This window comes from Chenopodium album, chromosome 11 (assembly GCF_948465745.1).
Source record: "Chenopodium album chromosome 11, dcCheAlbu1.1, whole genome shotgun sequence".
Lineage (NCBI taxonomy): Eukaryota > Viridiplantae > Streptophyta > Magnoliopsida > Caryophyllales > Amaranthaceae > Chenopodium > Chenopodium album.
This window is the reverse complement of record NC_137844.1, coordinates 12,307,719-12,321,484: the sequence shown is the minus strand read 5'-3', so window position 1 is coordinate 12,321,484 and position 13,766 is coordinate 12,307,719. Positions and strand designations below refer to the sequence as shown.

Below are 13,766 nucleotides of genomic sequence, written 5' to 3'. Positions count from 1 at the left end.
TTGGTTTCTTGCTTGCAGGAGGTAATGGGAGCTTGTTACTATCGATCAAGTCTTGAATGGCTTCCTTTAGCCTCCAACAATTTTCCGTAGGATGACCCCTTCCTTGGTGATATTTGCAATGTGCATTTGGGTTCCAGCTAGCCGTTCTTCTTTCGACAGGTGGGTCTCCAAATGGTCCAATAGGAGTTATAAGACCTTTTGCGTGTAGGCGGTCAAATGCGGTGTCATAACTCATACCAATAGGAGTATAATTCTTCCTAAATGGTTTCTTTTGTCCTTGATTATTGTTCATTGTCAAAACTTTATTTAGATTAAAGGTGCTAACATTATTTGAGTGGGTAGATTTGGATGAAGAAGGATTGTCGTTCTTCTTATTTTTCCAGCCACTACTTGAGTTACTATTAGCAGCTTTTTGTTTAGCGAGGTCATCTTCAATATTAATTCCAATATCGTAGACGGCCTTGAAGGTGTTTAGATTGCTTTGGTACCTAAGGTGCTTAGAATATTTTTCTTGGAGGTTCTTAATGAACATCCTGACAGATTCTTTTTCATTAGGTACTTCAACCATCTTTGCAGTAGTTTCCCTCCATTTATTAAAGAAGGAGGTAAAACCTTCATTTTCTTTTTGTTTTAGCATTTCTAGCTCTCTATGATCGGTTTCAACTTGTATATTGCATTTATACCTTTCAATGAAAGCGCTTACAATAGACTCCCAACTAGAGGTTGTTTCTTTATCAAGTGAAAAGTACCACTGTTGACATACAGCTTCTAAAGATAATGAAAATACAGAGTGAAATGCTTTTCTATCTATCCCCTTAATGTTCATTACAGTTTCAAAAGCTCTTAAATGAAAATAAGGGTTATCCATAGCCTTAAATTTAGGGATGTCATTGGGATTGAAATTTTGTGGGAGAAGGTCCTTATCCACCGAGACCCCTTGGGAGCTAATCTCTTGGAATCTAAAGTCGTTGGACAGCTTGCCCAAGCTTTCCTGGATTAGGTCCATTTGTTTCTGTTTTTCAGGATTACTTATTTGCAGTGATAGGTTTTGTAACATCTCAGCCAAGTTGGCTACCTATCCCTTGACTTCATTAAGTTCTTCTTGACTAGCCATTGCTTTCTTAGCTTTCCTTTTCCTACCGATTGGTTTGTCAAAAAGTAAGACTTGAACAAAAGTGTTGTCCTTGATTAAACGCCCTTCCTTTCTTGCCCACGCGCTGTAAGTTAAACCATATTTGTTTTAATACATGACTCTAATTGACTTGACTTTATGGTTTAAAAATTAGAAAGAATAGGCAAAAATGGGGTATATATTTTAAGGGAAATTTTAAGAAATTGGAGGATTAATATCCGACTTACCCCCCTAAAAAAAATGACGGAAAACACGCATTCAAGACTCTCTAGACATGGTCATAATGTGACAAACATATTATGTGTGTGCTTTATGTGTGTGTGAGTGACATGCTTTGACTCTTAGTGTATGACCATTGGACTTTAAGCGCCTAAACTCAACTAAAGACCTAAACATGGTTTGAACCATTAATAAACTGATTAACCGATTAGTAGACTGTTTATTAGACTCGTCGTGATGACTCGAGCAAGAAAATTGGACTGTCGCTAAAACAACAGGACTGTCGCCACTGTTTAGAGTCTGTCGCCAGATGACAAAATTGTCGCCAGGCGACAGACACTAAACTGTAGCGCCGCAGTCCAAATTTCTGTGCCATTGCTGGAACATTAATCTGGACTGTTTCCAGTAATTTTACTCTAAATGGACATGCCTAAAGTTGTACTAAGTCGAATTGATTAATTTATTAGCCTTTAATTAATTCAAAATTAATTAATTAATTAGACAAAGTCCTTTTAGTCATTAGTCAATTTTATTTAGTCTTAATCACAAGTCAAACAAACGGTTAACACATATATAATAAATACAAGCAAGGGTGCACAAGTAGTTCACATAGTCACAAAATGAGTTTGCAACCTAACCAAGGCTCTAGTTCTCTAAAGTTCGAGGATATGGGTTAAGTCAAAAAGGTCCATGGTTATGAATCCATATGCATTGCACACAAGCCTACCGGGAGGGTTGGAGCGAATGGACAGGATTCCGCGAGTTCGTGATGAAATCGAACTCGACTCCATGGTTTGGTGGATTCACAAACTTTGCACGTACCCAAATCTGAACTTTGCACATGATAGTGGGATATTCCATTGAGCAGGTGAAGCAGGAACCCCCAGAGGGTTATATCCATATGTAGAACACATATGGGTTCAGAAAAGTGAGAAAAGGACTCAATCAATAAGCAAAATCAAGCCAACAATGCTAGAAATGGTCAAAGCAAGAAGGCAGACCCCTGGCTCGGTATTGGAAGAACTTGGCGCCAGACTACAGGGACTGTCGCCGCAAAAAAGCTCCTGTCGCCAAGCGACAGAACTGTCGCCAGGCGACAGAAACTTTTTACGGGCGACAAGCCCTGTTTTTTAGACGCTAGTTCCTACATGCCTTGGCAAGTTTCTGTGTTCTTCGAATTTTCCAGATTTCGCATCATCTTTTCGATTCTAGTCATGAAAGATATTTCTCAAATTCCTATGGATTGACTCATGGGGTGCTCCCATGAGGACCTTTTAATGCATATGACAATAATGTTAATCAAATCACGCACATGAAATACTTAGAATTTTTCGAGTCTCATCCGCTCATTCTAAATAATTGCCAAAATTAAATAAATTTCAGGAATATAAATAGAAATCCTCCCCAGTGGAGTCGCCAAAAACTGTAGGGAATATTTCAAGCATTATGATCCCAAACTTGAACCCCACTGTGATCATACACTTAAGTACGGTGGCGTTCCAAAGGGAAAGAAAAGAGAGCAAAAGAGTCACCAACAAGTTTTAGGAACTTGTAAACCCAAAAGACAATCCAAAAGGACCATCAACTCCATAAGGTCTTGAACCAAACAGGGTTCGGGGATGAGGGTACGAATCCAATCTACAAAAGAAAGGACCCGCCCTATAAAATAGGCCTCTACTTTGTTCTGCTCGTATTCATGCGCGCTTTTCGAATAACATACAAACATTATATTAAACCTACCCTGTTTATCTATGTTGGTTGAATATTAATGCACAAATAAGACTATTATTGGCGATCACTTGAGTTAAAATCACATTAGCCTAAACCAAATTATTAATTATCTTATTAAGCGTGATTTCAAGTACAAATTCCCTTTAACAATCATAAAAGGTGTGATCAAGCAATAACAATATGAAATATAATCAAGCAACATAATAATAAACAATAAATAATAATAGTAACATGATAAGGCATAATAAAGCTTAAATATAATAGCAAGATCCTAGGCATGATACTAACAAGATTAACAAATCCTAGCATGTCACTAAACGATAAAGATCAAAGCTTTAAACCTAACATGGTACTAACATGATAACATGACATTAGAAATAATAAAGGCACCCTAAACATGATACTAGAAAGCATAAAATAACATCCTAACATGATACTAGGAATTAAACATTAATAAACATGCTTTCTACATTGAAAGAGAGTAATAAGATTACATACTTTGAAGCCTCGTACCTCTTTCTTTCACGTCTAGGACGAAGGAAACTTCGAACTTGGCTAAGAAATTCTAAGTCTTGTGAATGCGGAATATTGTATGTAAAAAGCTAGTTTAGAAAGAGAGGGAGAAAAAGAAAGAATTAAGTAATTCTTGAGAGGGAATAGAGAGAATTGATGATGAGAGTTGATAAAAGTTGATTGTTGATGATAGTTGATGATTGTGAATGATTTTGAAAACAGAGATTCGGACCCTATTTATAAGGAAAATAGTCCGGAAAAACATAGAATTTGATAAGGAATAAAACTACACGCTGTCGCCAGGAATCGACTCTGTCGCGACGCGACAATGTCTGTCGCGAGGCGACAGGGTTTGTCGCGCGGCGACAGAGTCTGTCGCCGACAGCGGCGACAGACTTGTCGTTTGGCGACAACCTGTATTAGCGCGTTTTCTTCACGCGGAATCCGATCTTTAATCAACTTGATCTACGGAATCCGTACAGAAGATAAAATATGTATTTTTAAGATAATAAAACGATATTTTACTCCAAATAAAAGTCTATTTTAAAATAATTAATTATTAAATCTAATAATATTAGAATCAAAAAGAACTTTCTAGAAACTTCTAGAAAATTATAATTAATCCTAATAATTTTAGGAATAATAATTAACATTGGGCCCTCCTCTAGATCATTGGGCCGTATTTAAATAATTAACCAGGCCCAGTTTAGTATTTTGGCCATAACTTCCTCAATATTCATCGGAATCGGGCTTATAATATATCGTTGAAAAGGTCTTTTAAAGCCCCATCCAACTACACAATTATTGGACCTTAATTATGGACCAAACTAAACTGGTTTGGCTATTTTCAAATAAATAAAGTCATTTTCAAAAACAGAGAGAAGAGAATTTTAATTAAAACTAAACCGCAACACTTGACTTTCAACCACTTTCACCTAATTCGATAATGGTTCAACGTGAAAGGCATTCATCACTGGGCTTGGTTTTGGGGAGACACAAATGGGTGTCTACAGCAGCCGGTGATAGGGCAGTAGTTGATGAGGGGACAAGCACTCATGTTGGTGAGGGTTCTGGTCCATAGAGTGATTATGAACAAAGTGATGATGAGGTGTATACTCCACCTGACAGTGGTGAAGAGGAGTTGGAACCAAGAAGGAAAAGGAAGTCAAGCAAATTAGTGTCTACTGCACACACTGATTTTGGGACTTTTAGTTGGAAAGTAGGCTAGAGATTTGCAAACATGACTGAATTTAGGAATGCAGTAGCTAGATATGGGATTCTGTAGGGCAGGGATGTGTATTTCAAAGTGAGTGACAATCAAAGGCAACAAAGATTAGGTATGAGTTGCCTTGACACTTGCCCATTCTATGTGTATGCTTCATGGGACAGTAGGAGAGCATGTATTGTTGTTAAGACTGTGAAGGGTGAGCATACTTGCCAGAGGAATATGAAGAGGAATAGGCAGTTTAAGACAAGATGGGTAGCTTTCCAGTTCCTTGAGGTATTCAAGACAAGGCCTCATTGGCCTGCAAAGGAAATTCAAGAATGTGTTAGAAAAGCTTTTAAAATGTTGGTGAGTTGGGACTTTGCTTATAAAGTCAAGTACAAGGCTCATAGGGTGTTGCATGGTTCTATGCATGACCATTACAACAAGTTTGGAGGTTACATGGCTACATTGCAGAATAGCAGCCCTGGTACTAAGTTGGAGTTGGTTACTGACAGTGAGAAACATCCTCCAACCTTTAAGAGGCTGTTCATCTGCTTTGAAGGGTTGAAAATTAGGTGGTTGGAGGGATGTAGGAAGGTACTGGCAATAGATGCTTGTTTCCTCAAGAAATTTCTAGGAGGTCAGCTTATGTTAGCTGTGGGAAGAAACAACAATGATCAGATGTTCCCAGTTTGTTGGGCAATTGTTGAAGGGGAGAACAATGATTATTGGGAGTTGTTCTTGAAGCAAATGCAATCAAGTTTAGATCTCAAGGATGGGGAAGGCATGGCAATCATTTCAGATGAGCATCAGGTTTGAACCCATATTCTTTCATTATGTGTTGCTCATTTACTTATTCTGGAAATGCATTTAAACTATATCACTTGTGTTAATGTACAGAGCATCTTGCATAGAGTGTCAACCGTGTTGCCAAATGCAGAGCACGGGCATTGTGCAAGACACATCTTTGCACATTGGCAAGACATACAAGGGAGATGACTTGAAGTTGCTGTTTTGGAGGGTTGCTAAATCTTATAGCATGGCTGACTACAATGAGAACCTTGAAAAACTAGGACAGGTGAACATGGATGCTGCAAATGATTTCAAAGCCTACAACCCCAAAGTCTTTTGTAGGGCTTTCCTTAACCCTGAAATCAAGACAGATGTCATTACAAGTAACATTGCTGAGACTTTCAATGGCTATATCATACAAGCCAGAACAAAGCATCTGCTTTACTACCTGGAGGATATCAGATGAGCTTTGATGCAGAGGCTAGTGGTGAAGAGGCAGGCAATGATGAAAGCAACTACAATTCTATGTCCAAGAATTCAAGCAAAGCTGGACATTGAGAAGCAAAAGGCAGCTGAATGTGAGGTCATGCTATCATCTGAAGCACTATTCAATGTGAGCTATTACTTGGACCAACTGGTGGTCAATTTGGAAACAAGAAGCTACACTTGTAGGAAATGGGACATGCTTGGTATCCCATGTTGCCATGCAGTTGCTTCTATTTATTTCACAGGCAAAGAAGCCGAGCATTATGTTGATCAGTGTTACCACAAGCGGCAGCCTACCTCAAAGCTTATGTAGGTATATTACACTTAACCTACCTCAAACTATTCACTTTATTACTTAGTAAAATATGGGTTATGTTTTACTGTTTGTGAGGTTTTAATTGTATGATTGTCTGGTGTAGGATCTATTCCCCCATGTGAAGGGGAAAGGCATTGGCCTAAGGTCTCCATGCCGATTGACCCACCTCTAATTAAAATTAGACCTGGGAGACCTAGGAAAAACAGGATCAAGGATCCTTTTGAGAATCCCAAAAAGGCAGGAACCATTACTAAGAATGGGGTTGAAATGACCTGCTCCCTCTGCCAGACAAAGGGACATAACAAAAGAAAGTGTCCTGAGAAAGACACTAGGCAAGCCCCTCCTCCTCCTACTAAGAAACCCAGAGGGAGGCCTAGGAAGGAGCCTATTATTGCAGAGCCTATAGCATCTGCTCAGGCTGCACCTTCTACTAGCCACCACTCAATGACTGTACAGCCTACTCAACTAGTTAGAGGTGGAAGGATGATTCACATGGGCAAGGGCTCAAGAGGTGGTAGGGAAGGCTCTAGTTCTAGTAGGGGAAGTGGGACTGCAGATGGTGAAAGGGGAAGAGGTTCTACAAGGGGAGCTGGTGCTGCAAAAGGTGCTACAAGGGGAAGGGGCAGAGGTAGAGGCAGGAACTAGCTTCCTGGTGGTGTAGGTGTCTTATTCGCACCTGATTGGTCAGCAATTACTTTAGTAAGTTCATGACATTTGCAACTTGTTTTTTTTTTTTTTTTTTTTTTTGAATACCTAACACTAAAGCACAACTTCTGATTCCTTATGCTTTGCCTTGTTTGCAAACATCAGGTCAGTAGAGAGCACCAAGATCAGGCCCAACAGGAGATGCAACAAGACCAGGGCACAGATCAGCTATGGCTTGGTTCCAGAGTCAATCAAGCCAAACCTCAACCCTGCATCAGCCTACTTAGTAGTGGATGGATGTATCTTTCAAGTCCAAGTTTTAAAACTCTATTTTAATCAAACTTTTGGGTGACATTGTTGTTGTAACACCCTAGAAATTCCTTTCTTGTGAAATACCTGTTTAGCTCTGTTTAAAACTCAAAATAGGAAAATCTAAGACATTACTGCCACCGTGAAAACGGCTAAGACAACTATCAAAGACACACAGCGGAAGACTATCTTTAAAAACATTCAAAAACGACTCAACTTAAAAATTCAACCAACGAAAGTAAAGTCAAACCAAAGTCAAACGAAGTCAACCTACAACTTAGAACCATTGTAGGCCCTTAACAAAACCGAAATAATTCAAAATTTTTGCGTTAGTCTCACAAACATAATATAATAAAGCAGTAAACACATCATAACTTATGGAAACTAGCATGATTCGCTTTTCACTCATGCCCATCATGAATATGCTTCATCACCTGAAAAGTTTCTCACTACTTGTTTCCACTACTCTCCATTAAAAATGGGTCATCATAGGGTCAAGTTAAATACAAGGCCAACAAACACACAAACACACAATCAACAAAGCTGAGTACATAAGCGTAATTAAACACACTAACATGCTTTCACCTATCAACACACAACTTACCTCGTTACACCTATTTACAAGAACACAACATACAATAAGACTTTTCAATTAGGTAACTAAATGATTCATTTAGCATTGATTACGCATCGAACGGGTTTCCCCCCTAATCTGCCCCAATAAAGGGGTACTAACACGGGAGCTAACCATGTCAGTATAAAATAACCACTCATAAGTGGCGGAATTCCTGCGCATAATATTAAAAGGAAAATACAACGTCCTGTACTCCCAATAAAAGTTATGGTTAAATATAAAACCTCGTAATTCCTCCATATGTTCATACTCAAGGTATATACGTTCCAAGAGTTTTGGTGCGTAATCTCTTTCACTTTACGTTATTTACATATTATTAAACTTGGTGATGACTCTCAAACCATAACACAATTAAACATTATAATTATCCAAACAATTAAACATTCCACTTTAATTCTTGAATAATTAGTGACCACATAATATTTAATGTTGAACCCTTTTTAAATATACCTCGGTGTCAAAGACACCTTAAACGCGTAATGCGCCACAATTCCTATTCCTTGGTGTTAGAAACACCTTAAGTGCACTAAGGCACCAACATATAATTTATTCCTCGTGTACATAGACACTTACATAGCTCTTTTCTCATGCTTATAGCATCAATAAAAATTATATGAACCATAATAAAATTCCTTTTCAATATTCCAAACCAAATTAAACATTTAGTTTAAATTAAACATGCTCTCTATCATGCCAATAATAAAAGTGTGGTTCATATAAAACATGCCAAAATAATTATTTTCATTCAATAATCCATCACAAATAATTTCATGCTTCATAATTCAATCACCAACATCAACCAAAAAATAAATTCCAACCAAACTATCACAATACTATTTGGAATCATTATTCAAAGCCTAGCATGTTCCTATATCACCAAATAAATACCAAGTATGATACCAAGTACGCGAACGTACCTTGAATACGATCTTAAAATCACCACGACTAATAGAATTCACTCACTTGGAAGTCTCCTACAAATCCAAAATCATAATATGGCATTAAAATCTACTCCACACAAATTTCCAGCAATATATACTCTTATTAAACCACTCATAATTTAATTAAAATAAGCTAAAAATTAATTTAAAACCTCTTACTTTAATCCCAATTAATGGGTAGTCAAAATTCCTTTAAGAAACTTAATTTTTAGCTTACTAACAAAATTTCCAGCAATATTAATTCATGAAAACTTGCTGTAATTATACTTTAAAACTCTCAAATTAAAGGTTTAAACCACCCTAAATCATATTCCTTCAATAATCAATTGTTTACAAATCTAGGGTATCAAATTTGGGGCTTTTTAATTAAAATTAAAATCTGAAAATTAATGTGCACCATACTTAAAATCAATCATCATAAAATCATCACAAAACTAAAAATTAATAATTAGATTTAGGATAAAACAAAAGAAATTAAAAAAAAATAAATGTTTTTTATTTTGTTCGACGGCCGCAAAATAGCAGTACCACGACACGGCTGGGTTACTGCCACGCCCTGTCGGTGCCGCCGCGGCTGCTGGCGCTTGCGCCAGTGGTGTGTGGTGGTGGCCGGCCGTGCAAAAGGGGGAAGGGGAAAAGAAAGAAGAAAAAAAAAGGAAAAGAAATAAAGGAGAAGGGAGAGAAAGTTTACCTTGGGTATTCTCTACTCTGTGCAAAGTTTAATTTGCCCAGTGTTGAATATTTATACCCCTTTCTCTAGAAACTCTTCTTACCTAAAATTTTCTTTTTTATCTTTACTAATCCCTTTCCTAATGAAACTTTACTAAAATAAAACTTTTCTAAAATAAATTCCAACTTAATAAAATAATTAATTAAATAAAACTTTCCTTTTATAAAATATTTCCAAACTTATTTAAAATAAATAATTAAAATGTCATAAATAATTCATTTTAAATTATTTAAATACCTCACAAAATATTTATTTAAAATAAAATACGGGGTATTACAGTCTACCCCCCTTAAAAGAAGTTTCGAAAACGAAATTCAAACTTTTTTCCTCACTTTGTATAATATTGATGTACTTTTTGTCATACCTTTTCCTTTTTATGTCTCTTTGAGAACACAATTACTCAAAATACTCGTAAAAATTGTGCAAAAAGTACAAAAATAACCAAAAATATAGGGGACCCCGTTAGTAGCGGCGAGCGAGAGCGGATTGGGGGTAAAAGCGCAAAATTCTACCGTATTCTACCCCTTTTAAAGAAAACGAGTTACGTCCCCATAACTCAACATACCTGAAACAACTCTGGGTATTTCTTTTTCATTTCGTCCTCGGATTCCCAAGTGGCTTCCTCATATTCTTGGTTAGACCATAGCACTTTCACAATCTTAACATTCTTATTGCGTGTACTACGCACTTTACTGTCAAGAATCTTGACAGGTCTTTCCTTATAGGTTAAGTTTTGGTCTAACTCAATAGTTTCAGGTTGTAACACATGAGACTTATCAGGAATATATCTCCTCAATTGAGACACATGAAATACATCATGCACTCTACTTAGCTCCATAGGTAAGACCAACCTATAAGCAACTTTGCCTATCCTTTGCAGTATCTTACATGGACCAATATACTTTGGACTAAGCTTTTCCTTCTTTCCAAACCTCATCACTCCCTTCATTGGTGACACCTTTAGCAACATTTTGTCACCAACTTCAAACTCCTCTTCTCTACGCTTCAAATCTGCGTAGCTCTTTTGACGATCTTGAGCTGTTTGAATTTTAGCTTGAATTTCCCTTACCTGCTTCACTGTATCCTCGATCATTTAAGGCCCTAAAATCATTGTTTCACTTATGTCGTTCTAACAAATGGGACTACGATACTTTCTTCCATACAAAGCCTCAAATGGAGCCATACCTATGCTCGCATGATAACTATTATTATAGGAAAATTCAATCAAATTCAAGCTATCTTCCCATCTCCCTTGGAAGTGTATAACACAAGCTCTCAACATGTCCTCTAAGGTTTGAATGGTTCTCTCAGTTTGTCCATCTATGGCAGGGTGAAACGTTGTACTCATCTTAAGTGTTGTACCAAAGTTTTCCTGTACACTTTTCCAGAATTTTGAAAGAAACCTAGAATCTCTATCACACACAATATCCTTTGGAACTCCATGTAACCTCACAACATATTTGATGTAAGATTTTGCAAGTTGCTCCATCTTCCAAGTCTCCTTCATTGGTATGAACACTGTAGATTTTGTAAGTCTGTCCACCACGACCCAAATGGTGTCATTTCCACTCTTTGACTTTGGGAGGCAAGTCACAAAGTCCATTGAGATACAATCCCACTTCCATCCAGGAATTTCTAAAGATTACACAGTCCCTTGGGGTCTCTTGTGCTCTATCTTCACCTTTTGACAAGTCAAACACTTTGCTACAAATTCCGCAACTTCATTCTTCATCCTAGGCCACCAATACACCTTTTTCAAATCCTTGTATAGTTTATCCCCTCCTGGGTGCACCGAGTATGGTGTATTGTGGCCCTCTTCCATTAGTTTTCTTTTAACTTCCTCACATTTCTGTGGTACACATCGACCTTTGTACCTTAAACTCCCATCTTCATGAATTTTGAAATTTGTAGCTTTGCCTTGTTTTATTTTCTCGCGAATCTTATCCAACTTCACATCTCTTGTTTGATTTTCCCTTATTTCATCAAATATTGTAGGTTGGATGGTTAGGTTTGCAAGTATGCCTATTGGAACTCCCCATTCTACCACTTCTAGATTCATTTTCCTCATCTCTCTACATAACTCATCGGCCACTATTAAAGTATTCAATCCGTGACCGGTTTTACGACTTAGAGCATCTGCAACTACATTCTCTTTCCCTTCGTGATATTGTATGTCCAAGTCATAATCCGTCGTATACTCCAACCATCTTCTTTGGCGTGAGTTTAAATCCCTTTGAGTGAAAATATATTTCAAGCTCTTATGGCCTATATAAATCCTACATTTCACCCTATACAAGTAATGCAGCCAAATCTTTAGTGCAAATATGATTGCAGCTAATTCCAAGTCATGAGTTGGGTAATTTACTTCATGAGTCTTTAACTTCCTTGATGCATATGCAATGACCTTTCCATTTTGCATAAGCACACATCCCAAGCCATTCTTGGATGCGTCACTATACACATCATAGATCCCACTATCATTTGGCAGTGCAAGCACTGGTGCTGTAATCAACTTCTGTTTTAAGAGTTGGAATGCTTCTTCACACTTATCATCCCACTCGAACTTTTTGTCCTTCTTCATTAGAGTAGTCATAGGTTTAGCAATCTTCGAGAAATCCTTCACAAAATGCCTATAATACCCTGCTAAACCTAAGAAACTCCGAACATCATATACTGTTTTGGGCGTAGGCCAATCTTTCACTGCCTCGATCTTTGCTGTATCTACTTCCACTCCATCCTTAGACACAAAATGACCTAGGAATGCTACCTTCTCCAACCAGAATTCACACTTAGAGAACTTTGCATAAAGATTGTTTTCTCTTAGTGTTTGTAGAATTGCCCTTAGGTGTTCTACATGCTCTTCTTTGCTCTTTGAATACACCAATATATCATCTATAAGTACTACTACTAACTTATCCATATATTGATGAAACACCTTGTTCATCAAATCCATAAAGGTTGCCGATGCATTTGTCAATCCAAATGGCATCACTGTAAACTCGTAATGTCCATATCTTGTCCTAAATGCAGTTTTAGGAATGTCTTCATTTGCGATCCTCAACTGATGATACCCAGACCTCAAATCAATCTTAGAAAACACCGTTACACCTCTCAACTGATCAAACAGGTTATCAATCCTTGGCAACGGATACTTGTTCTTTATTGTCACCTTATTCAGTTCCCTATAATCGATACACAATCTCATACTTCCATCTTTCTTCTTAACAAATAAGACTGGCGCTCCCCAAGGAGATGCACTCGGTCTAATGTATCCCTTTTCCAATAAATCTTGCAATTGCTCCTTTAACTCACTCATTTCTGCAGGTGCCATACGATATGGTGCTTTGGAAATTGGTGCTGTCCCGGGACTAAATATATTGTCTAATGTAAACCTGTAAATCACGTAAAGTGTAAGATGGATGAGCAATAAAACTCTGCATTTGTGCACATCTAGAGTAATGCAAACAGGGGTTGGGGTACATTGGGTATTAGTCGTGCACTTTTCTATAGGTCGTTTGATATATGAATCTCTTGTTTTCATATACTTTTTAACACTATAAGGAGTTAGATGAGATCTCATACTAGCTATGGTCATGGAGTCGCGCTTGTCTACCATTGGATGTTTATTGATGTTTCCAAAAGGAGGCACGGGTTTTTTCTTTTATTGATGTTACAAATTGGAGTATGGGGAGACAACCTTATTTATTGCTTAATCCTAAACCAGATATCAGATGATGAGGAGGACTTAGAACCGCCAAAACCACAAGTTGGGAAGAGGACTATTAGAAATCCAAACCCACTCTACTAGCAATACTCTTCCCAACTTGTGGTTTGGATTTCTTATAAAACAATTACATTTCAAACACAGTAAGTTTTTAAAATCATTTTCAACTTTTTAATTCAAGATCCTTAATCAATCAGTTAGGCGCCTAAGACATACTAATTGACTTTAGTGGTAATTAAATCCAATCTAAGCTCCCAGATACCACTTTAAGTGTTTTAGTGGTAATTATAACTTTAACCACTTAAAGGTTAACTTTTAATTTATCATTTGCTAATGCACACCTTTAACAATTAATATGTTTAATTATCTACATGTAAAAATTATGAA

General features: G+C 37.3%; 1 protein-coding gene across 1 annotated transcript; it reads left to right on the top strand.

Annotated features, from left to right (window-relative positions):
* The first annotated feature begins 4,934 nt into the window (after window positions 1-4,934).
* Window positions 4,935-6,060, top strand: LOC145566306 (uncharacterized). Its single transcript, XM_081625764.1, has 2 exons — window positions 4,935-5,615; window positions 5,743-6,060. The coding sequence occupies exons 1-2, from the start codon at window positions 4,935-4,937 to the stop codon at window positions 6,058-6,060; spliced, it is 999 nt and encodes a 332-aa protein (XP_081481890.1).
* The last annotated feature ends 7,706 nt before the right edge of the window (window positions 6,061-13,766 follow it).